At 41.4% G+C, this 22,615-nt stretch overlaps 1 protein-coding gene across 5 annotated transcripts in view; it reads left to right on the forward strand.

The window, feature by feature from the left end:
• Positions 1-604: 604 nt before the first annotated feature.
• The window catches only part of SMARCAD1 (SWI/SNF-related, matrix-associated actin-dependent regulator of chromatin, subfamily a, containing DEAD/H box 1), a 43,498-nt gene continuing 21,487 nt past the window's right edge, over positions 605-22,615 (forward strand). For 2 of the 5 annotated variants that reach the window (XM_039710453.1, XM_039710454.1), the window contains exons 1-6: positions 605-627; positions 2,899-3,092; positions 10,399-10,570; positions 13,895-14,072; positions 16,992-17,055; positions 21,275-21,363. In XM_039710453.1, coding sequence (XP_039566387.1) covers positions 620-627; positions 2,899-3,092; positions 10,399-10,570; positions 13,895-14,072; positions 16,992-17,055; positions 21,275-21,363 — 705 coding nt within the window. In that variant the 5' untranslated portion in view covers positions 605-619. Of the gene's footprint in view, positions 628-2,898; positions 3,093-10,398; positions 10,571-10,705; positions 10,764-10,829; positions 10,952-11,597; positions 11,665-13,894; positions 14,073-16,991; positions 17,056-21,274; positions 21,364-22,615 lie in introns of those variants that run through there. The other 3 variants (XM_039710456.1, XM_039710457.1, XM_039710455.1) reach the window with 3 other exon arrangements.

Genomic DNA, 22,615 nt, shown 5'->3' on the forward strand with positions numbered 1-22,615 from the left:
ACTTTTTTCCTCCTCTAACCCACACCGAGTTTTACTTCTGATTACCTACAAGCTTCTTTATTCCCATTTTTGGGGTAGCTTGCCTTTTAAGTGGGTGGCATTTCAAGTTGGTAGGAGTCTGAGCTTGTGCTGACAGGCAAAACTCTCTTCCATTTTCACACTGACCTGCTCTGCATGAAAGCCCTTGATCTCTTGCCTTTTTATATGTCAACAGTGTGTCTAGCCCAGGCACTCCTTCTCCAGCACAATTTAGTCCTTCTCAGAGGATAACCTCAGGGAATAACCTCAGATGATCTCTGAACTGCACTGTTCAGACACCAGGCAGTCTGCAAATCCACCTGTGTCTTGGCAACCACTTCTGGGGGCAAAATCACTCTTCTGCTCCATTTACATTGCCAATTATTTGTATCTGGGATTAACAGAAGGCAGTTTCCAACAAATTTAATCTATTATCCATATTGTAGATTAATATTTGATGTGAAGGCAAGACATCATCACTGAAGCTTGATTTCCTCCAAATCCTTTTGCTTTTCAGGTGTTTGACTACTGCAATTTAAAAGGCAAATGACTTTAAGGATGAAGGAACATCCTGTGAGCCCAGAACTACAGAGCTGGCACAATGGATGGGTAAGTGGCTTCTTTTTCTGCTTTTCTGTTAGTCAGCCTAATCTCTCCAGAATGTCTTTATTAGCTGCTGCACCTGGCTCACCAGTATAATGCTTATTCATTTCTGCCAGGCCTTGAAGTGCTTTATTTCATGGCTGGCTGGTATGTTAAAGAGATAAAGGCAGTTTCAGTACCTCTTTGCCAGTTAAGGTCACCATTTCAGCCCTGGCAAGGTTCTCTGTGCAGTACCAGGTAACCTCAGGTGCCTTTGCACACCCGGCTGCACATGCTCTGTGACCACACATCCACTGAAACCCAGCATGGCAGCAGGCCCTGACCCAAGACAGCAAAAGGAGGTGTTTTCCCACCTATTCTGCCACAGCAACACAATGCTGGAAACATGTCAGGGAACCAAAGCGGAAAACTGCCCTAAATCCACACCTGAAGGATGGGGTACCACGTAGGTACACACAGTTTGTGGTAGCTGGGGTGGGGCTGTGGGCATCCTCATCCCAGTGGGTGCAGCTGTGAGCAGCAGGTGAGCAGCACTGACAGCAATGAGCCATGGAGTGCCCAGGGGCACTGACCCATCACCAAAGGGAGCAGAGGGCACACAGGGGCAGGGCATGGACATGAGGGGATAAAAGGCTGGGCTGAAGAACAAGAAGGGAAGATGCTTGTGGCCTTCTGCAGTGGTGGGATGTTACTCTCTATGGGTTGAGGCCTTCTGGAATTGTATTGTGATCCTCTGTGTATTGTGCCTGTCTCAAATGCAACATATCCTGCGACAGTACCATCCAGAGGGCCCTGGACAAGCTTGAGAAGTGGGTCTATGGGAACTTCATGAAGTTTGACAAGGCCAAGTGCAAAGTGCTGCACCTGGGTCAGGGCAACCCCTGGTATCAATACAGGCTGGGGGATGGACAGATTGACAGCAGCCCTGCTGAGAAGGACTTGGCCGTGCTGCTGGATGAGAGCTGGATGTGATCTGGCAATCACTGTCCAGAAAGCCAAATGTGTCCTGGGCTCATCCAGAGCAGCGTGGGCAGCAGGGGAGGGAGGGGATTCTGCCCCTCTGCTCTGCTCTGGTGAGACCCCACCTGGAGCCCTGCGTCAGCTCTGGGGTCCCAGCACGGGAAGGACATGGACCTGGTGGATTGGGTGTCACCAAGGTGGTGGAAAGCTCGGGAAGGACATGGACCTGGTGGATTGGGTGTCACCAGGGTGATGGAGCACCTCTCCTGTGAGGGAAGGCTGAGAGAGTTGGAATTGCTTGGTGTGGAAGAGAAGGCTTAGGGGACACCTAATTGGGGTCTTCCAGTACCTGAAGGGAGCCTACAAGAAAGATGGAGAGAGCCTTCTTACAAGAGTGTGTAAGTGGACAGGGCAAGGGGGAATGGCTCCAAACTTAAAGGGAACAGGTTTAAATTAAGACATTTGGAAGAAATTCGTTATTACAAGAGCGTGTAAGTGGACAGGGCAAGGGCAAGAATGGCTCCAAACTTAAAGGGAACAGGTTTAAATTAAGACATTTGGAAGAAATTCGTTATAGTGGTCTTGGTGCGGCAGTGCAGCAGGTTGCCCAGAGGAGCTGTGAATGCCCCATCCCTGGAAGTGTTCAAGGGCAGCTTGGCTGAGTTTTGAGCAGCCTGGTCTAGTGGAAGCTGTCCCTGCCCTTGGCAGGGGGGCTGGAACCAGGAGTCTTTAAGGAACCCTTCCAACCCCAGCTTTCTTCGAGTGCATGACTCCGTATTTTGGGGTCCCAAATCTCCTACGATGGTCTTTCCGCGGCTCCCCACCCAAACTTTTCAACTTGGGACTGGGGGGGCGGGGTGTGAACTCGGCGATGCTCTGGAATCACAAACGTCACTCGGAGGTGCGGTGTCTGCAGCCGCAGCCCGCAGCAGCGCGCCGATCCCGCCCCGCCGCCCCTCAGGGGTAAGGCGCACTCGCCCGCGCGCTCGGGCCCGGACGGGCGATTGGCGGGGGCGGCCGTGACGTCATCGCCGCGCGCCGGCAGCGCTGCCGGCCCGGGCCCGCCGCCGCCACAGCCACACCGGTGCGTGGGGACCCGCCGCCCTGCCCGGGACCGCCGGGAGGTAGGTGGCGGGAGAGGCCGGGGGGCCGCGGGGAACGGGGAGAGAGGGTGGGCGGGCGGATGGATGGGCAGGCAGGAGCCTCCCAGCCGCCTGGCAGCGCGTTCCTGAGGGAGCGCCGGCTGGCCGGTCCCTTGGCCAGCGTTTTCCTGCCTGTGTTGGACGGGCCCTGTGCCCTTCCTGGCTCTTCCCACAGAAAGGCTGAGAGTATGAGCCTCTACAATTTGGACCGGTTCCGCTTCGAGAGGAAGGGGAAGGGCGCGGAGCAGGTGCCGGCGGCCTGCGCCGGGACAGCTGGCGGTGCTGCCAGAGGAGGAGCGGAGGAGGAGCAAGGTGCGGGTGACAGCAGGCGGCCGGGCACTCCGGCCTCGGACGTGACAGACAGAACGGGTGAGTCCGGTGGTTCGCCTGCAACTTAAGGGCCGTGCAAGTCCTTAATTTCTAGAAATGAAGTAATTGTTGTTTTGGTGTTTGTTGTTTTGGGTTGTTGGTGTTTGGTTGTTTTACAAATGTGTTTTTTCTGTGCAAACGTTTCACAACAATTTTCACAAAAGTATCAGTGCATGCTCTAATTGAACATGTGCATTTACAGGCAGGTCGTTAACCTTCTGAAATAACTTGCTTTTTAATTTATTAAGTAAGTTTCAGATTAGGTGTTGAGAGAGTGTTGTGTTTTCCTATTTGTAAACTCTATTTACTGATACTTATGCTGACATTTCAGGATTTTCAAGGAAGAAATGGTTTTTATTTTTAATTGTTTGATAGATGCAACACTGCAGAGTTAACTTTCTGAGTAGAGTCCTTGGCTAATGCATCATGGAGCAATCACAGATGGAATTGAAAAGAAAGGGAACAGTTTATTTTCACTTGGGCCTGGTTTTGTAAAGAGCTTAGAGACCTGGTACTGATTCTCAGAAACTGATTGTGTTGATGGTTTTGTTGTAGTATTTGTCCTCTTTTGTGGCAGAAGCTTGGGGTTTTCATGGAAATGTCAGGAAATTTACTGTGTTGCTGTGTGTCAGTTTCCCTTGTCTGAGACAGCAGGGATGTGCTGTTCCTGTTTGGATTTGTTGGCTGATGGTAATGACTGAAATTGCTGTTGGCTGTGTAATCACATTCACCTGTATGTTTTTCCTGTTCCTGGGGGGTTTGAGAAACAGGCAGTATCTCCTGCTGGTTATTTGGAACTTTTCAGGGGGATAACTTGTGGTATAGTTGTTGAGTTACAGGTGTTATTGGAGAGATCAGACAGACTTTGACTATGCATTTATTCAAAAAATGAAACAACAATGTCTCTTGATGTTGTTTAGCTACATTTTTTGCACGTGACTTTCTCTTGGTGCAGGCAGTTTTTCACAATACCTTATCTACGTGATAACAGTGAACCATTCATGCACAGGGAGGAGTTCCTCTTTTATAACTGAGCCAAGTCAGAATTACAGGAGGTGGATCTTTACTCTTCCCTAAATTTTGGTTTATTGTAGGTTGACTGTTGTCAGTTGATTGGATTGCTTTTGTGTTTGCATTAGTAAATGTTAAGCAGTGTTCTTGTTATATGTTAAAACATATAAAACATGTAAGTTGCCAGTCTGGAACTGAGTAACCTGTCCACTTGAGAAGAAGGTTTTGGTGACGGGGAGAACTCTGCAGAAGAAACAAGCAGCTGTTAATTCTGGTTCTGATGTGCCTTTGTAATGCTTGTATGGCAAAATGGGCACTCTGAAGAAGTGCACTTTGGAACAGGTGTTCCCTTCCTGTTTGTGGTAAATCATTGTCTTGGGCTGTGGAGGAGTTACTGAGTGCAGGGACCCTTCTTGAGCTGTGAATGTAGTTCTGCAGTAATGGATGGTGCTGCTTGTTTTGGGGATTTACTTTATTTTAGTGTTATACTTCTTCCTTTAATCTGCCTGTGGACTTTGTCAGTGTAAGCATGTAGCTAGACCATAACTGCCAACAAATTTCAGTGCTTGTTTTCCAAAATGCTGGTTTCCCTTGCCTTAAATTCTGTAGGGGTAGGACTGTGGAGAAGGGATGTGACACCAGTTTAGAGGCATTTGTTTAGATACAAGGTAATAAAAATTTAGGTGAAGGCCAGCCTAAAAGACTTGTAGTGCAAGGCTAAGTGCTTGTGAGGAAAACCAGTGGGAGATGGTGGTGGCTAACAGTGAAACAGGGCAGAGTGCATGAGCAGCCAAAACTACAGCAGGTGTCCAACTGAAATCAGCATCCGTGGACACAGATGCTGGTGTAGAACTGGGGCACTAATTAACATTTAAAATTGAAATATAATTAGTAGTGCTCTGCATATACATAATGCTTCATCTTTTGTAGATACTGAGTGTTTAAAGAAGATCAGGTGTTTTAGTGACTTTTTCTCCCACTTATTTGCACATCAGTGTTATGTAACCTATTGAAAGAATTAATAACCTTTTAAGAAATGAAATCACTTTCTACATCTACAGAAGTTAATGAAAAATAAAGCACTCAGATTTTGTCTGCGTGATATGAAGCACTTAAATGTAATAGAGAGGACTAGATTTGATTAGCAGATGCCTGTCCTCCTTGTTTCCTAATTAGTGTCAGGAAGACAGAATTTTTCTTGGTTTGGGTCAAATAAGGCAGTCAGCTGTTTTTTGTTGGTGGTGTTGTTATTGCTGAGTGGCCATGGAAAGGCCCAAAGCTGAGTTTGTGGCACTGTGGACTCTCTGCTGCTAACTGCACCAACAAGTCAGACTGTGGAGTTGTTCTGTATGAGAAGCAGTTTGCACCAGGTTCACCAAAATTAACTTGCTTTAATGCTCAGTGAATCATGTGAGGTCAACAATAAGTGATTAACAAAATACTGGTACAAGAAACTGGGGAAAGAAGAGGAGAGTGATCTTTATTTCACTTGTACAAACAAAAATGCTATTAAATAGCTAACAGCTTGGGTTTTTGTTCTGTTTCCTTTGGTATTGTGCAGCCACTGTGTGTATCTCAAAAGAACTTAAAAATCTTTGTCCTTCAGGAGCACAAATAGTTCAGTATAATTTCCAAGAGATTTCTTCAGATTTCTGTTTTATCGAGTGCTCTGAAGTGCACCTCTAACAAAGTGTAGGATTGTCTAAATGTCATCTATCTTCAAAAAATATAGTCAGTTGTTTTCTGGTGTGTCATGAACCATCAATGTCTTCTTAGCTATTTTCTTTAGTTTTGTTTTCCCAGATCAAGCTAATATTGGTAGATGGTTATGTACCCCATTTATGTCTGTAGGTCATGCTTATCATTCCTTTTTGTGGAACATGCATCCCTTATGCTTTAATAAGCAATTTGTGGTGTGATGGCCACAAGAATTGGTCATCTTTGTACACTTGTCTGTACACAAAATTACAGAGACCTGCAGTGACTTTGCAGCCAGGTTTAGGGAATAATTCTAGACTGCATTTACTGAGGCATAGAAACCAATTCTGGAGAGAGTTACCAAATTATATATGGTAGATATGTCTAAAAAGAGTTGGAAAAATACACTGGAGTGGCTTACTGCAGTTTTTAATGGGACTGCGTTTACTGAGGCATAGAAACCAATTCTAGAGACAAGTTACCAAATTATATATGGTAGATATGTCTAAAAAGAGTTGGAAAAATACACTGGAGTGGCTTACTGCAGTTTTTAATGCAAATTAGTATTATTTACTGAATAGTTCTGTATATCTTAATCTGTTAAGGAAACAGTGAAGCATCTTAATTTTCATTTAGATGTTTTTAATTATGTAAATAGCTCGGTGTACTAAGAGAATGAGATTCTACGCTGCTGTAAAAATGGATCAGAACTGTACCAGAACTGCACAAATTAGAATAATTGCCAGCATGAATTTCAAAATGAGGCTTTTATTCAGGTCTCAAAAAGCATGCTTACTAAGCTTCCAAAAATAATTTAAGTAAAAGTTGTAAAAGAAATTAAACTACAACATATAACCCTGTTACTGATGGCTGATTTTGTTGCTATCCTCTCTGTATTGTTTGAATATGTATCCTAAATTACTGCAGTTTGAGATTGTAATGCTCAGAGCTCACTTGCACTAGGACTGCTCTTTTTTGTTCTGTTGTTTTTTTTTCTGGGATCTGAGGAAACCCTGTCTTTTGCTTATGTCTCAGTTCATAGTGTAATTCTACTTGGAGTGTTTCTGGAAAGAAATAATGACTGCAGTATCAAGTGATGTTTTCTCAGGGTTTGTGGCAAGATGTGTTGAAGTAATCATAATTTCAAAAGGGCTGCTTTAAGAATGACCTTAGAGTAATACTGACAATTAGGATTAGGACATTAGGACATGTGGATTTTAGCCAATGGCAAAGACTTTCCTTTGAAAAGGGAATATTTATCTTATAACCTTGTAGACTTGAGCAGCATCTGCTTGATGCTGCTTGCCAAAACTAGGCAGAAGTTACTTTCTGTTTGACAGTGCTTGTTGGACAATGTTAGTAAATGTGGTAAGTCTCTTATGTATTGCCTCAGTTTTTGCTTTGGGTTTACCTTTGTTTTCACTTGGGAGAGAAGCTGGCTTTCTCAGAGTGTGGTGTGTGATTTGTGTAGGAGGTTGTGTTTAGAATTACAGGGCAGTGTATTCTCTTTTTATGGTAGCAAAAATTGGTGGTTGTTGTTGGGTTTTGGTTTTGATGTTTATGTGTGCATATAGGGATACTTATGAGCATTCCTATTTCTGGCTTCAGAGTCAAAAACTGGTCTTATGATTGTAGGCATTCCTTAATAGTTCTTTTGAATTGCCTGTAATTAGAAAATTCTGCCTCCAACAATTACATATTGTGGCAATAACTTTAATCTATTTCTACTCTACAAGGTTACAGTTTGCTCTCAATATGAGGACTCCTTATTACACGTGTGATTTCTGCTTTCCCTCACTTAGTAGGGTTCTCTGTTCAGTGGAATAGGTGTTAGAAGGGCAGAAGACTAGGTTTTTCTTTTTTTTTTTTTGAGATGGAGGATGCTTCCCCCCCACCCCAGGTAACTCAGCATTTTGTAAGTATGGGAGTTGGGAGCTGTCATGAAGACTGGACAGTAATTGCTAAATAAAATAAAATGAGAAATCACTAAGGGAAAGAGTAAATACTCTTTATTTAAATGCAAATCTTGTCTAAGGTTTATACTGTAAAGAATAAAATTACTTTTAAGACTGTCATATTTCTGTAAAATTTCCTTGTGTTTTTTCTTTAAATTCAGTAAGGATGCCTCTTAGCAAAGTTGTCAGGAGTACCTGTCATTTCTGTGTCACACTGCTTTCAAGGGGAATTTGTTTGAAATTTAGTCTAATCTACAAGGCAAAGATCCATGAAAACTGCCTTGATCTGTTCTGTTAATTCAGTATAGATGTGAAATTCTCAGCTTCCTTACAGACCTGTTCTGATATTGAATCACATTTTTAATGAGTTTTGTATTTCTGTTCTGTTGTGATAGCCTTTGCCCTGATAACCCAACTTCATAATGTTCCCTAAGGTCTCTTTTGCTCCTCTCCTGTATTCATCTAAAAACTTAATCAGTTTTCAGATGAAGCAACTGCATCAAGGACAACTCATCTCCTTCCTAAAATGGACAGATAGAAGAAGGTACTGCTCAGGAGGCTTCCACTGCCAACATGTTGGTCTTGGATGCAGGGAGGTCTGTCTTGGAACTGTGTACTACTGCTTCAGAACTAATAGTTTTTAGGCATTCCTAAATTTGCATGTGTATGGGCTTTTCAAAATAAGATTCCTTTGTGAAATGAGACTTTTGCCTCTTCTAAAAATCCTTACCATAATCCTATATTGTGTTTTGAAAGTGATATTTAGATTTTAATAACTCAACTAAAACTAGGCCTTTTATCACTTAATGAATTAATTAGTTGCCATATAGCTCCTTCATGCATTTGAGTATCAGATTAATTTATTCTAGCTTCATCTGTCCATGATTCTATTTGTGAAGTGAGACTTTTGCCTCTTCTAAAATTCATTACCATAATCCTATATTTTGTTTTGAAAGTGATAGAAAATATTTAGATTTTGCTAACTCAACTAAAACTAGGCCTTTTATCACTTAATGAATGAATTAGTTGCCATATAGGTCCTTCCTGCGTTTGACTATTGGATTAATTTATTCTAGCTTCATCTGTCTGCTGGTAAATCAGCTTTGCAAAGTGATTCTACATTACAGTCTTAATAGTTTGACTCAGCAAGTTTCTGCATTACTGAATGAAGACAGAACAAACTGCCTTTACTTCCAGCCAAAATTGTGGTTCCAGAGTTAGCAGCACCACTGGTGCTTGGTTCACAAGCACACGCGTTTTAAAAAAGGATGGGTGTGTTAGAGGGGAGAGGATGCCCGTGATCCTTTCTTTGTGTTATGATAATTTAAGATCTTTTTATATGAGCACTTCTGGTGACAGTACTATGACTAAAACACAGCTTTCCCAGAAGTTGGTGGCTGACTCTCCTGCCCCTTATCCTGGATTGTTCCTGCGTGTGGCTAAGGTCACCTTGTTGAGGGCTCCGTTCAGTGCAGGTGCTCAGTGTGTGGCTGCAGGTTGAGCTGTGGGTGGGGACAGCCCCAGGCAGGAGGCAGGGAACTGCTGACCCGTGGCACAAAGGTCCCAGGTGCCCATGGCCCAGCCAGGGCACCTGACACTCAGGAGCTGATGACTCCAGACTTGCCTGCACTTAGACTGTGAGGGTGTAAAAGCCCAGGATTTGTTTGGAGTTTCTGCTCAGAGGCACCAGCTCAAGCTGTGATTTTGTTTCTGTACCATGATTAAATGATATTGGGGATCTAGACATCTGAGAGTGCTCTGGGAAGCCTGGTGTGGCTCTGTGAATGTGGGATCTGTAGCTGCAAAGGGGTCTTGGTCCCAGCTCAGGTGCTGCTGCCAGAGTGGCTCCTGGATGGTTGGACAGGGAAGTTTTCTTAACAACCTGAAGTCTTAAGATTTTAGTGATTGCCTTTTTGAACTGTCACTGAATTCTTGTTGATGTTTCCTCATAGACACTGAGTTACATTCACCTCCATCCCTTTAACCACTATTAAGCTCCATTTTAAAGTTTTCTTCTTTTTCTGTAGTGCACTCTGTAACATTTGGTACCATGGGTTTTTTTGTTTATTTGGTGCCTTTGCCTTTCAAAGCCTGTGCAGGTTCCTGTGTCAGCAAATATCTTGTACTTGTAGGATTTATCTTTTCTTTTCCTTTCATTTAGTGCTGCCACAGTGAGTTATTTAAAATTTATTTTCCTCAATATTTCTTTCATACAGAAAATGTTCTCTGCTCTATGCATCAATTTTTCTCTCTTCATAGAGGAAAGAGAGAAATATGCTTTTGTTTCTGTTAGTGTTCTGACCAGCCTGGAAGTAGTTCAGAGGACTTTACTCATTATTTATTTATGTTTAAAAAAGTGTTTATTTATAAATAGTTATTAACCTAAAATACATGTTCTCTTGAACTTTGTGATATAAAATTTTTTTGGTGTAAGAGGGCTGAAGATCCTTTGCCAGGTAAGTTTCCACTTTAAGAAATGTAGCTGACAGGAATTTTCTGTGCATGAGAAAGTGAGCTCTGTTTAACTGGCTGTTGTGTCTCTGAAAAAAATCACAGCTACCTGTTGCTCTAGGTACAAATAAATATTTGAAGTCATAAATCATTGTCTCCTCTTTTTTCTCCCATTGAAATGTCTTGCACAGAGTGTTCCACCATCCCAGAAACTCCCGAAGCTCAGAGAACAAGGAAAGTGTCTTACTTCAAGCGGCAGCGAGGGGTGCATTTCTTCGATGTGTCTGACAGCGAGGATGAGGAGCCAAGACACCTCCGTGCTGCCAAAGAAACCCAGGCCTCGAGGGCAGAGGCGCCCGTAAGGTACGCTTTGAGCCACGTTTCTGACTCTGCACCCTCAGGGGTCGCTCTAAGTTGAAACCCTGAACTGAAAATCAGAGCCTAGGTTGGGTTCTTTGGGATTCAGCTGCCCCTAACTAAACTTTACTGGTTTTCCAGGGAAGAAGTATCCCGCTGAAACATTTTCTCAGAGGGAGGAGTTCTATGATGTTGAAACGTGTGACGTTTGTTCGTTTACGCATTTGTGCCTTTGCCCTTCTGAAATCCTTTTAGTGCTACTTGAGAAGTTAACCATAAAACACTTGCTTTACTAATTTTCAACTGTTGGAGTTGATTTCTTTTGTATATGCAGCTGTATTTGATAGGGAAGCAAATAGAGCTTCGGTATGTTGTATGAGTCCCGAGGTAAACTTAACTATGAGTTGTGTGGTGTGTTTCCTATGCATGGTGAAAACTATTTCTTTCCGCTGTTGGAGTTGATTTTCTTTTGTATATGCAGCTGTATTTGACAGGGAAGCAAAGAGAGCTTCAGTGTATGAGTTGTATGAGTCCCGAGGTGAACTTAACTATGAGTTGTATGGTGTGTTTCCTATGCATGGTGAAAACTATTTCTTTCCTAAGTGGTTTGGAAATTTATATTTTTGAATGTGCTGGGAGGGAAGAGTCACGGTGCAGGTGTCACTTCTGTATGTACTAAACAGGCAGTGCTGAGAAAGCAGGTGAGACAAGATGTCGATAGGCATCTGCAGCCATTTGCAGCAGTTTAAAGGAACCCCTGCTAGTTATGTCTGTATGGTAATTGTGCCCTCTAGATGTTCTTGTGCTAAGCAAAATGAGATGGCTTTACCTGCTTTCCTGATAGTCTAGTTGAATTAATAGGCAGAAAACTTTTGTGGGAATTGCAGCCTTAAAAGGTGTTGCCTCTTGTCAGGTTTTCAATTCTACACACAGCATGGAATTATTGGGGGTTTACAGCAGAAGTGAAATAATGCATTTTTCCTGCTGCTGTTACCTGAAATCCTGATGTTATGTTGTTTGTTTCTTTTTTTAGTGCTTGTGCCCCAAAGTTTCAACTTAAGGCAGCTACTTGAAAAGGAGAAAAATATTAGCAGTTACAAGTGAGCTCCTGCTTCTGCCTGTGATTTAAGTAGTAGATTGTGCAAGGAGACAAGGAGGTGGCCAGCTGGTTACATGCATCAAATTGGTTTGTGTGCAGTGCTGTGTAAATGCAGTTACTCTGCTTCTGGGATCAATCCCACCTGGAAGCAGTTCAAGTGGTTTTGTATCATATGGAGCTGATGCTGATAAGCCACACAGGATGCAACTTGCAGAGCCACTGCTTGCTGTTCCTGTACTGTTGATATTGCTGGGAGTGAGAAATGGACGGCAAGATGACTCCCTAGTGGGATTGATGAACATAAGACTACATCCTCTTGTGCTCCTCAGTATTCCCATGTGTCCACCAGGCACCTCAGTGCCTGACACTTGGTCCCAGTGTGCTGGCTCAGGTGCTGATTGATGTGTACAGAGCCCACGGAGCTGTGGCACAAGTGGCTGTTCTGGTCGAGCTAACAAACAAATGGAGAGTGTGGCAGGAGTTAGCTGGGATCTGTCCAGGCTTAGGAGCTTGGGCTTGTGCTGAATTCTGGCTTTGCATGGAATCAGTCAATTGAATGTCTGCATTGTGCATTTTAGTGCATGTATTACCTAGTTTGGAGGGTTTATGGGTTTTTTGGGGGTTTTACTTCCCTTTTGCAGAGTATCCTAGCTTCCCTCGTTCCGAACAAGACACAGAACAGAAAGCAGAAAGCTTAGAGTAGAAAACACATCTTTCCTGAAGAAAATGTGCCTTGACTTTTGCTGCCAGAGGGCTGCTGTCTGGAAAAAAAAGCAGAATCTAACCCAAGGTTTTTTGGGTCAGAGTTGCTTAGCAGTTAAATGAGTGTTTCTTTATGCTTGATAAGAACATGATTATACACAGAGGACAAGATTTATGGTCTTCGTTGACAAGTGTCTTGATGTTATTCTCTGATAGGAAAGGATAGGATAATTGCAGTGTCACAATTTTCATTTGGATTGATTTTCTTTTTTATATGCACTTTTTAAAAGAAACATTCCTTATCAAGGCAAAAAGATCAGAAAAATGCCAGTAGATTTTAATATGACATTTCATTAAGTTTTTATTTTTAAGTGGAAGTAGGATTCATGTTTTGAGGCTTAGAACTCAATGCCTTGCTGGACTGAAGAAGAATTTGGATTCTCTTTTGTTGCTTCCTTACTCTTAAGAAGCAACACCAGACAGTCCTAGTAGCTGTGTGTGCCTTTTGAAAAGGGAGAAAAGGATTCTTTGATGAACAGTTACCTGTGTGTGTGTCTTATGTGACACATAACCATTTTTTTCCAGAATTCTAATGCAATCTGATTGTTGAAACTGCAAGAATCTAAAAGAATTGATTCTGAAACTAAAGAAAGATACAGTGAGGAAAAACAGGTTTATTTTTAGTCTTTTACCTATATTGATATTGGGAGACCTGCAGGCAAGCCTTTCTGATGATGAAATCCCTATTAAATGGCAAACTCCATATGGTTCAATTAATTTTGCCTTCCCAAAAGGAGATTTTTATGTGTCTGTGGGACGAAGGAGGATGGGAGAGCCATGCTTGGGTTCACTCTTATCTGTGCAACTCAGTATCCTGAAAGATAGATAGAAGTTGCTTTTCCTGCAAATTAGCACTAATAAGCAGTCTTTCAGTAAATTCAGAACACTGTCTTTTTCAGGAAGGCTCTTGCCGTATTTTTACATTTAAGATGCTGCACAAGGAGCTTTGAATTTTCTTTCTCAGTGAGCCAAGAGCTAGGACAGAGAGTTGATCCTACACCTGGAAAGTGTTTACAAAGAACCTAATCCACATCTGTTCATCTGTTGGACAAATAAACAGTAGCAAGGCTGTTTAAAATATACTTGGGGTAGTCTGATGTAATTCAGGTAGCTGAAACTGTTCGAGTAGCTAAACTGTGTTAAGGTGGTTGTTACTAAATTTTCAATAACCTTTTATAGCACAATATGAGGGTAAGTAATGGTATTTCCCTGGTCTAGTCTTCCTTTCTTATTTTCTTTGCCAACTTGAAGTTGTTTAGTACAAAGAAGGGCACTGTACTTGATATATGCCTGACTTTGTCCTGACTAGAGATATCCCTTTGCATACAAGTTGATTCAGTGTTACTGAATTCATCTCAATGCATTTTGTGCAATCCTGGTGGGTTAGTTTACAGTAATGTTCTGGTAGAGTGAAACATCATAAGCAAAAATAAATTTTAACTATTTTTTTCTTCCCCTGTACATTGTAGCTGTGAAACATCTGATGGTGATGACCAGCCTGAAAAGGAAATGCCCCATCTGACACTTGCAAATGGTGGGAAGCAGCAGCCAGCTGTGAAGGAGTATGTAGAGGAGGATACCAGAGACTCAAAGCTGCAAACAATGAAGGAACGTTTTCCCCAAAGAAGTGACCAAGAATTATTAAAAGTAATAATGCTCAGTTCTTTGATTTATTTTGATGTTATTTTACAGGATTTTATAGGCAGTTTTTCTAAGGTTCTGACTTGACTACAGGGTACAGTGTTGTGGTGAGTAATGCTCTCTGAATGCTAGGTACCCACTAAAGCTGCTCTGTCACTTGGCTTCTCAGCTGGAGAAGGAAGAGAATAGAATGAAAGGCTCATGGATCATGATAAAGACCTGGAGAAATTGCTCACTGGTTACTGTCATGAACAAAACAGACTCAACCTATAGGGAAGATTTAGTTTATTACCAGTCACATCAGAGTATGGTAATCAGAAATAAACAGATATCTTAAAACACCTTCCCCCCACACCTCCCACATTTTGAGGCTTAACTGTATTTGTCATTTTCTCTATCTCCTTCCCCCTCACACCAGTGGTGCCTGGGAATGGGACATGGGCACTGCAGTCAGTTCGTCAGCCCTCCTCAGCAGGAGGACTCCTCACACCCTTCCCTTTCCATGGCATGCAGTCCTTCAGGAACAAGCTGCTCCCTTGTGGGACCCTTCCACACGGTCACCAGTTCTGCCAACAAACCTGCTCCAGCATGGGCCCTTCTCTCTATGGGTCCTGCTGGGAGCCTGCGTTCAGGGGGTGCTTCCCACATGGTCACAGCCTCCTTTGGACATGCATCTGCTCTGCTGTGATGTTCTCCACGGGCTGCAGATGGATCTCTGCTCCACCTTGGCCTCCGTGTGCTGCAGGGACACAGCTGCCTCGCCATGGGCATCACCACTGGCTGCAGGGGAGTCTCTGCTCCAGTGGCTGGAGCACCTCCAGCCCCTCCTTCCCTGACCTTGGTGTCTGCAGGGCCATTTCTCTCTCATGAATTCTCCTTCCTCTCTCCTGCTGCAGGTGTGTTGATTCTCCTCATCTCCCTACCCCTCTTCCTTCCTTCCTGTTATCTACTGGTGCTGCCACTGTCACTGATGGGCTTGGCCTTGGCCAGCAGCAGGACTTCTTGGTGCTGACTGCACTGGCTCTCTTGGATGTGAGGGAAGCTTCTGGTGGCTTCTCATGGAAGCCACCTGTGTATCCTCTGCTACTGTCAAACCTGGCTATGCATACACAGTGCAGCTCTTAATTGTTTAGTTAATAGCAAAAGGGTAAAAGTAGCATTTTAGGGGAAGTACAGCTGTGTAACATTTCTACATACATGGGAACTTGGATATCTATAGAAATGAATATATAGACACACACTTCAAAAAAACACCATTAAGTAAGTTCAACAATGATGAAGTCCAGTGTATAGAAAATTCTTCAAGTATTTCTTTGTTGTGATGTTTAAGCTTAATTATGGCTGTCTCAGTTGGTAACTGTTGGTAACTGCTGTTCTTGGAATGAGCTCACTGATGAAATGCAGAAGGAGTGGATCACTGCCATCTTTCAGTAGATGAAACACTGTGCAAGCTTGCATTTATGGCATTTAACAAGCAAAGATTTCAGTACTTCCAGTGAGGCCAAAGGGTAGGTTTGAACTTACTGTAATATATTCTGATTAAGCTGATGTGGGAAATCTTGGCCATTGAGCAGATACAAATCCACAGGTAACTCCTTGCAAGTGATATGTGGTAGCTCATTACAGTGAAATACCTTTAGTACTGTACAAGGCTTTCTCTAGCTTTTATTTATAAAGCTAAATATGTTTAAATTAGTCTGTAAAGTTTCCTGGTTGTTGAAATGGCATTGAAAAAATAAACACATTTTACTGGTGCTCCTTGCTGGGTATTTTGTTTCCCAATGAATCAAGCTTTATGGTTAGGCTCCCTTTATTTTGGGAAGAACAAAAGGGTTACAAGTAGGAGTCTCTGAATTTTTCTCCTGAACATTATAATTAAAATTTGTTATGTATGCCCAGAATGTGTCTTTTTCAGCTTTTGGCTGCATAGAATTTATCTGATTCAAAGACTGATCAAAGTTCATCATTGCTTAGTAACTTGCTAGAAATACTATGTGGTGTGTCTCACTGCTGTTTTGTGACTTGGCTCCTGAGCAGCGTGCGAGGCTGGTGGTGGTTGTTTTCAGGAGAATGAAAGATAGCTCCTGTATCAGCAGAACTTTGTAGAAAATGGGGGCTCTGCAGATTTTTTTCTGCAGTTACATAGCTCCAACATTTGTAAGGAGGACAGAGGAGTATCAGGTAAATCTGGTGTTCCTTCATGAAGGATCTGGAGCAGGCTGTCCTGACAAACTTGACACAACTGATGAATGCTATTAAGAAAAAAAATCTTAAGCCTTTTGTAAAGGAAATTGTGCCATTGTAGCAAAATTGTAAGATGCTGTTTCCAAATGTGGACTGATACTTGAGAATCTGGATTCCTCATAACTCCATTTTGTGTTTTGTTGTTTTGGGTTTTTTTTCATATTTGTAACATTTAAGCCATTTGCTTTTGTTGCTGTTACCTCACCTGCAGAAAGCCACCTAAAAGTCCCAACGTTCAGTTGAGATTTCATGTGGATGGAGAAACAATCTAGGACTGCAAGGATGTACTGATGAATCTTGAGGCACATTATACATTTCATGCATGTATTTACAGGAATGAACCAGTGCATCAAAATAGTATTCAGACACTTTGAGTTAATAAGTTAGAGGGTTTCTTTATCTTGTTTTGTGACAGTAACATTGAATAGTCTTTGAAAAAAAGCTTCTAAGTAAATACACAGAGTATGTTTGTGAAGTAGGGAAGAAAGCGATAATAAATGACATTGTATTCAAACTGGTGATTTGTGAGGTCTTAGTTTTGCTCTTGGGTTTTATAATACATGTATATTGCAGGGGGGTTTTAAAAGTATTTTTCAGTCACAGCTGATCCAGCATTGTCTTCCTCTTTTCAACTGGATTCAATTTCTCCACTTAGCAGTTGCCTTGTGTTTTTCTTTGCAGCTGATAGAATCAGCACACACAATGGATGAAGCAGTAGCTGCTGGTTTGAAGCTCAACGACAAAGGTATGTTTAACAAAAAAACTGCACAAAACAAAAATAAAACCCAAACTTTACATACTCTAGCTAATTCAGTGAAATTGGTTGCGAAGTGTTTAAAAAGTGGTAAAGCTTCGGCTAAAAGTTATAGTATTGTTTGTTTAAAACAAACAAAACTGAATTTACGGGCTTTGGAGGGAGAAAAATGAAAAGAGAATGTGGACCAAAATCTGTAAATAAAACCAGAAAGCAGAATTTGTTCTGTGAAGCTCAGGATTGCTTTGCTTGTGGGTTTTTAAGTGATTCTGTTCTTGCTGGTTCTTTCTTGGTCCAGAACTTGAGGCACATAGTAAGGGATTAGCAGAAGTAGTTCTAAATGTTCTAGGTAGCAGTCTGGTAGTATGGAAGAAATATATTGGGTATGTAGTTACTAATAAGTAGATATTGTTTGTATCAAGGTCCATTGCAGTTTTTTCTGCTGGTTGTTTTTAAGACCTGCTTGTAATTCTGAATAAGAACTGTTAGTCTTAAACGTTAGACAGATCTCCCTGGTTCTCTAGCAAAACATTACCCAAACCATGTTTTTGAACCCTCAGAGCTTATTAAGGGGTGTCTGTTCTGCACCTCAGTTTATGCAGTGTCATACTCTTACCAAAACAAAGAAAAAAAGGCAAAAAACCCAGCACATTTTGTGGGAATGTGTTGTGAGTGTTAGATATGTTAAAGGGTCATAATTCTTGGGCTTCGGGTTTGTTTCTTCCCGTCACCTGAGTCCAGGGTTAGGTCTTGTCTTATATTTTTGATTTGTTGGAGTTGGTCAGGGAAGAGTGGACTTCTGATATTATAGAAAGCAGACCAACCATCTGTTTACAGTTCAGCTGTCCAAGGTTTTCCTGAAGGATCTTCATGGAAATGATGGAAAAAGCTATTTCTTGTCACTTGATGGTTTAATTGTTTTGAGTAGTTCATGCATCTTTTCATGCATGAGCCTATGGATTTGGAGCAGTATGTCTAGGAGGAAATGTAGGCTGAGGGAGGACTGTTGTACTCCTGTTTTTAGAATAGAAAATTTTTTGCTTATTTATTTCCCCTTTGTACTTACTGTATTTTCATTTTGCTATTTTCATATAAAAGTGCAAAGATTTTTAACAATTTCCAATAAGTTTTAAGAACATCCAGGCTACTTTGAGTGAAGGGATGCTTCTGTGTTGTTTGATGAGGCTTTTTTAACCAACCAAACCATTTTGAGTTTATCACTGTGTGCATGGTCAGATTCTATGGATGGAAATTCTTGGGTACTGGCAATAGGAAACAAGGCTGGCATGTTTTGAGAAATACACTGAGCGCTGCTTGTCCTGGAAGACTGATTACTTTTCAAGGGTTTTCATAAATATTAATCCAATTTAAGCTACTATATATCCTTAAACTTTGTTGCAGTTCACAGTGTTTGAACTAAATCACTTTGATTGCTGTTATGTAGACCCTGCCTTTTGGCCATTTTTGTGTTGATTTAAGAATGTTGTTTCACATCCTTTTAATATGAGCCACAGAAAAATTTTCTTGGCAGCAAAATTCTCACTAATGACAGCTGTTGTATAAAATATTTAGTTAGGAGTAAGCACGCCTGACAGTGATGGTATAAATCATCTCATTTTGGACACATTTTTTAAATATGGAGACATTACTGAACATCTGCTTTAACTGTGTCAATTTCAGATATGCTTTACTTGTTGTGAAATGTTGGCTGTGTAAGAGGTCAAGGCAAGATACAGTTTTGCTAAGCACGGCTTTGTGACAAAAGTGTGGCTATGATATCCTTGAATTTTTGTCCTTGAATTCAATAGCTGTGTAGAGCTAAAACAAGAAACACAGTGCAGAATTTTTAAAGGTATGAAGATTAGATGTGACACATTGAAAATATGTGTCTAAAATGTGAAGCTGTAGTAATACCTGTTGCTTTTGATTTGTTTCTGGTGTTGTTTTCATAAAAACCTCAAAAGTGGTGGGTGTGCTTCTGAGCTGAAGCCTGATGTAGATCTGTCTGGTATTCACTGCTTTCTGAGCAGTTTGAAATTACTGTTTTCTTTTATCATGATATGGGAAGTCATAGTAATAAAAGGGATTTTTTTTTGTTTTGTTAGAGGTAGCAGCAAGTAACAGGGGAAATAATTACAGATGCTTCTCTCAAGTCTGAGACCTTGGAGCTGCTTTTCTCATTGCTCATTAATTACAAAATTTATGGGGAGAGCAAGGATTCCTCTGGAAGGCCCTGCCTGCACTCTGAGGATGATTCCTATCTAAGAGTGAGAGTTTCTTTATTCCTTCAGCCATATACTCCCTTAGCACAGGAAGAAAAAGTTAAGTGTACTTTTTGCAAAGTGGATGTCTTCAGAAAGTTGGCTTTTTTTTTCTTTTAATTTGCAGATGTGGTGGGTTTCTAAAGACCACAGGTTTATTTTTAAATAATACTGTGTTTATAGGTTTCTGAGATCATGATTTTCCAGATCCTTTGTTTCAGTTCAATTGCCTCCAAAATTGCTTATGATGGAACTTCCTTCAAAGGCTCTTGAGTGCTCAGCCCTAAAGCAGGACCTAAGCTTGACCTAAAAGCAGGAAAATCTTTGGAATACTCTTATATCCAGCCATGTATTTTTTTAGGTCTATGGGGTTTATAGGGTCACTGTTCACATTCAGAATTCTCCATCCTGAATACCAAGTTAGTTGAGCTTAAAAAATAATAGCATGAGGCCTCCAATAACTCCTACTGCTTGGCCCAGCAGCAGCCTGACAACTTCTAGTTTGGATGTTAAGACAACCACACATTTCTCAGACTTAAGCTAGTAGCAGGCATTTTCCTGGCAATGTTATTTAAATTATTTAAATTATGCCCCATCTTTGGAAATGTTCAGGGTGAGGTTGGATGGGGCTCTGAGCAACCTGATCTAGTGGAAGGTATCCCTGACTAGAGCAGGAGTTTGGAACTAAATGATCTTTAATGTCCTTTCCAACCCAAACAATTCTATGATATTTTTATCTGAATACATATAAATATATAGACTTCGAAAAGAATTTTAACAGTGTTTTCTGGTATCTCTTACTAGATCCTTACTTTAGGGAAAAGTTGCTAGTACTTTGCTTTTCTTTGGGATCTTTTAGTAATTTTTTTCAATATTTTTATGCCACTTCTCTGATGTCAGTGAATGACTATAGCAGAAAATTTATTTGGAAGTATTTCCACACTAAGTGTCTTCTTGTGTGAAGATTTGGCTACTTAATGTTCCAGAGTTAAAACTATTTTGATCATCCAGACAGTCTTCTGGATTGGAAAGCAAATGGGCTTTTTGTGTATGTGTGTGTTCTTTTTCACTGGTCTCCTGGGGTAGGCTGGGAGGGGAGGTTGGCCAGAGATGCTGCTATCAGACACCAAAGCTCTGCAGGCACTTGCTGTTCCAGAGGAGATTTAACTTCCAGTAGTACTTCAGATCAGGGACAAGGAATTTTCACAATAACAATTTGTTCTGATAATCTTCAAGCCAAGCTGGTATGCAGAAATACTGGCAATGTTTTCTTGCCTTCATGAGCCATGCACAGCAGCAGTCTGGAAGTGCACCTGGCTGGGCAGGCCTTAATGCTGAGATGATAATCTCTTGATAATCACCAGGGCCCAAAGACAGTCAGAAAGTTATGGCTTACGTGGACTGTTTGTAAGTGATAAGGTTATCACAGGCTTAATATGCATAGTTTGCTTTGAGATGTCTGGATTTAATGTTGAAAAGCATTTGGTAACTGCTCTGGTGTGCACCTGAGCCAGAAATCAGTCACCAATGCTTCCAGATTGGCAGTGATGTACATATTCCAATACACAGATGGGCTTCAGCCTGGAAGAAATACCAGCTTGAATAAAACCAGACACAGATACACCTTTATGCAACTTGTGTGTAATAACATGTGGTAACTATTAAAAAAAAGAAGAAGAAAATGCTATATATGAGAAGTAATTGCTTGATTAATTGCCAGACCACTGAAGATAACTTAGAGGTAAATAAACATGTATCTTCTAGCAGCTGCTTTGCTTCCAGTTTCAATGTATCTGTGCTCTGTAGTAGGAAACTTATGGAGACTGGTAAACATTGTGTGGGTAACAAATAGCTACTGCATTGTTGTAGTAAGTAAAATATCCTGCTGTTTTGGAGGAAACTTAATGAAAGGAACTAATTCTTCTTTTACATCTCAATTCTTTTTGAAGCTGCCTCTGGTAAAAGGAAGCAAAGAGATTCTCCCACAAATTGCAAAACCAAAAATGAGCAAGCTGCAAAAAAGTCAAAAGTTACTTATGTAAGTACTGTGCTTTTCTCTTTGTGCATTGTAAAATAAATGGAATTACCTGTCTGGGTCAGTGACAGGTAATGTCACTGACATGTCTGGGTCAGTGACAGTGGTGTGTTTATCAGAAAATTAAGTCAAATCAAATCCTGCCATCTGGATGAGATTTATGTGATTTTTTATTGTTGGTATTCTGAATGGAATGACCTGCTTTGTTCTTTAGTGCTTGTGGGTTTGTATCACACCAGCCAGTTCACTGCTTTTGATGGAAGTAGTTGATGGCAGGTAGCAGTGTGTGAGGCTCTGAGTGCCATTCAGTTTTTGTGAGCATCAGTGGGAATTACAGGCTCTGGATCACTTTTCCTCCTCAGGTCATTCCTTATATTTCCTCAAGCACATGAAGTTAACATATTTTGCTATATCTACTGCTATTCTTTGTTATAGATGTTGCATATATATTTGAAACTATGACTTGGGGAAATCTTTAAAAATAATTAATTGGTTGCATTTAGAGGAATGACTACTTTGACCTCTGCTAATAAATGGGAGCTATGTCATGATCCCGGTGCATTCAGGGTGGTATTTGGCAGTCCTGCAGTGCTGTCAGAGGCTCTCTCCCAGGCATCCCAGAAGACATCCTTGAAAGCTACTTATGTAGAGAAAGGGAATTCTACATAAATACTGGAGGCTGCGTGAAGGAGAGTGGCTGTGTTGAAATTTAGGCTAATATTGTCCTCAAACAGAACCAAACAAAGAAAACACAGTTTGCTATTAAAGCAAAAATATTACAACTCATTTGTAATTCCTTCTTCCTGAAAGAGATGTGAACTGGGTTTGTTCCTCCTCACCAAACCCCTGGGTTTGGTTATGAAAGGAGGCTTTAGTTAATTATTAACCAGCCACCTAGCAAACCATGTTCCACTGGACCTGGTTTTATATATCAACTTCATTTCTGTTCTTAACAGTTTCATTACAATTAAAGGGGGAAGGATTAGAAAAAAACAAATGTGGAATGTGGATTTTTGGAACTCATTCTAGAGAACTGTAGTGAGAACTTGCAGGCCTTTTTTCTTAGTCTTGCTTTTCCATGTGGTTCCTAAGACCAGAACTTACTTGGGCAGCTCTTCTACAAACTGTAGCTGCTCTCTAAGTGACATTAAGACTCACTGAGGAAAGGAATAATGTCCTTTTCTACTCAAGAGTGCCTCTGGCTGATGTGGTCTGTGCTCCTTCAGCTAAGGAAATGGTGGTATCTCTGCTGTAC

The sequence above is a fragment of the Passer montanus genome, unplaced genomic scaffold (genome assembly GCF_014805655.1).
Source record: "Passer montanus isolate IOZ18808 unplaced genomic scaffold, ASM1480565v1 scaffold23, whole genome shotgun sequence".
Classification (NCBI taxonomy): Eukaryota; Metazoa; Chordata; class Aves; order Passeriformes; family Passeridae; genus Passer; species Passer montanus.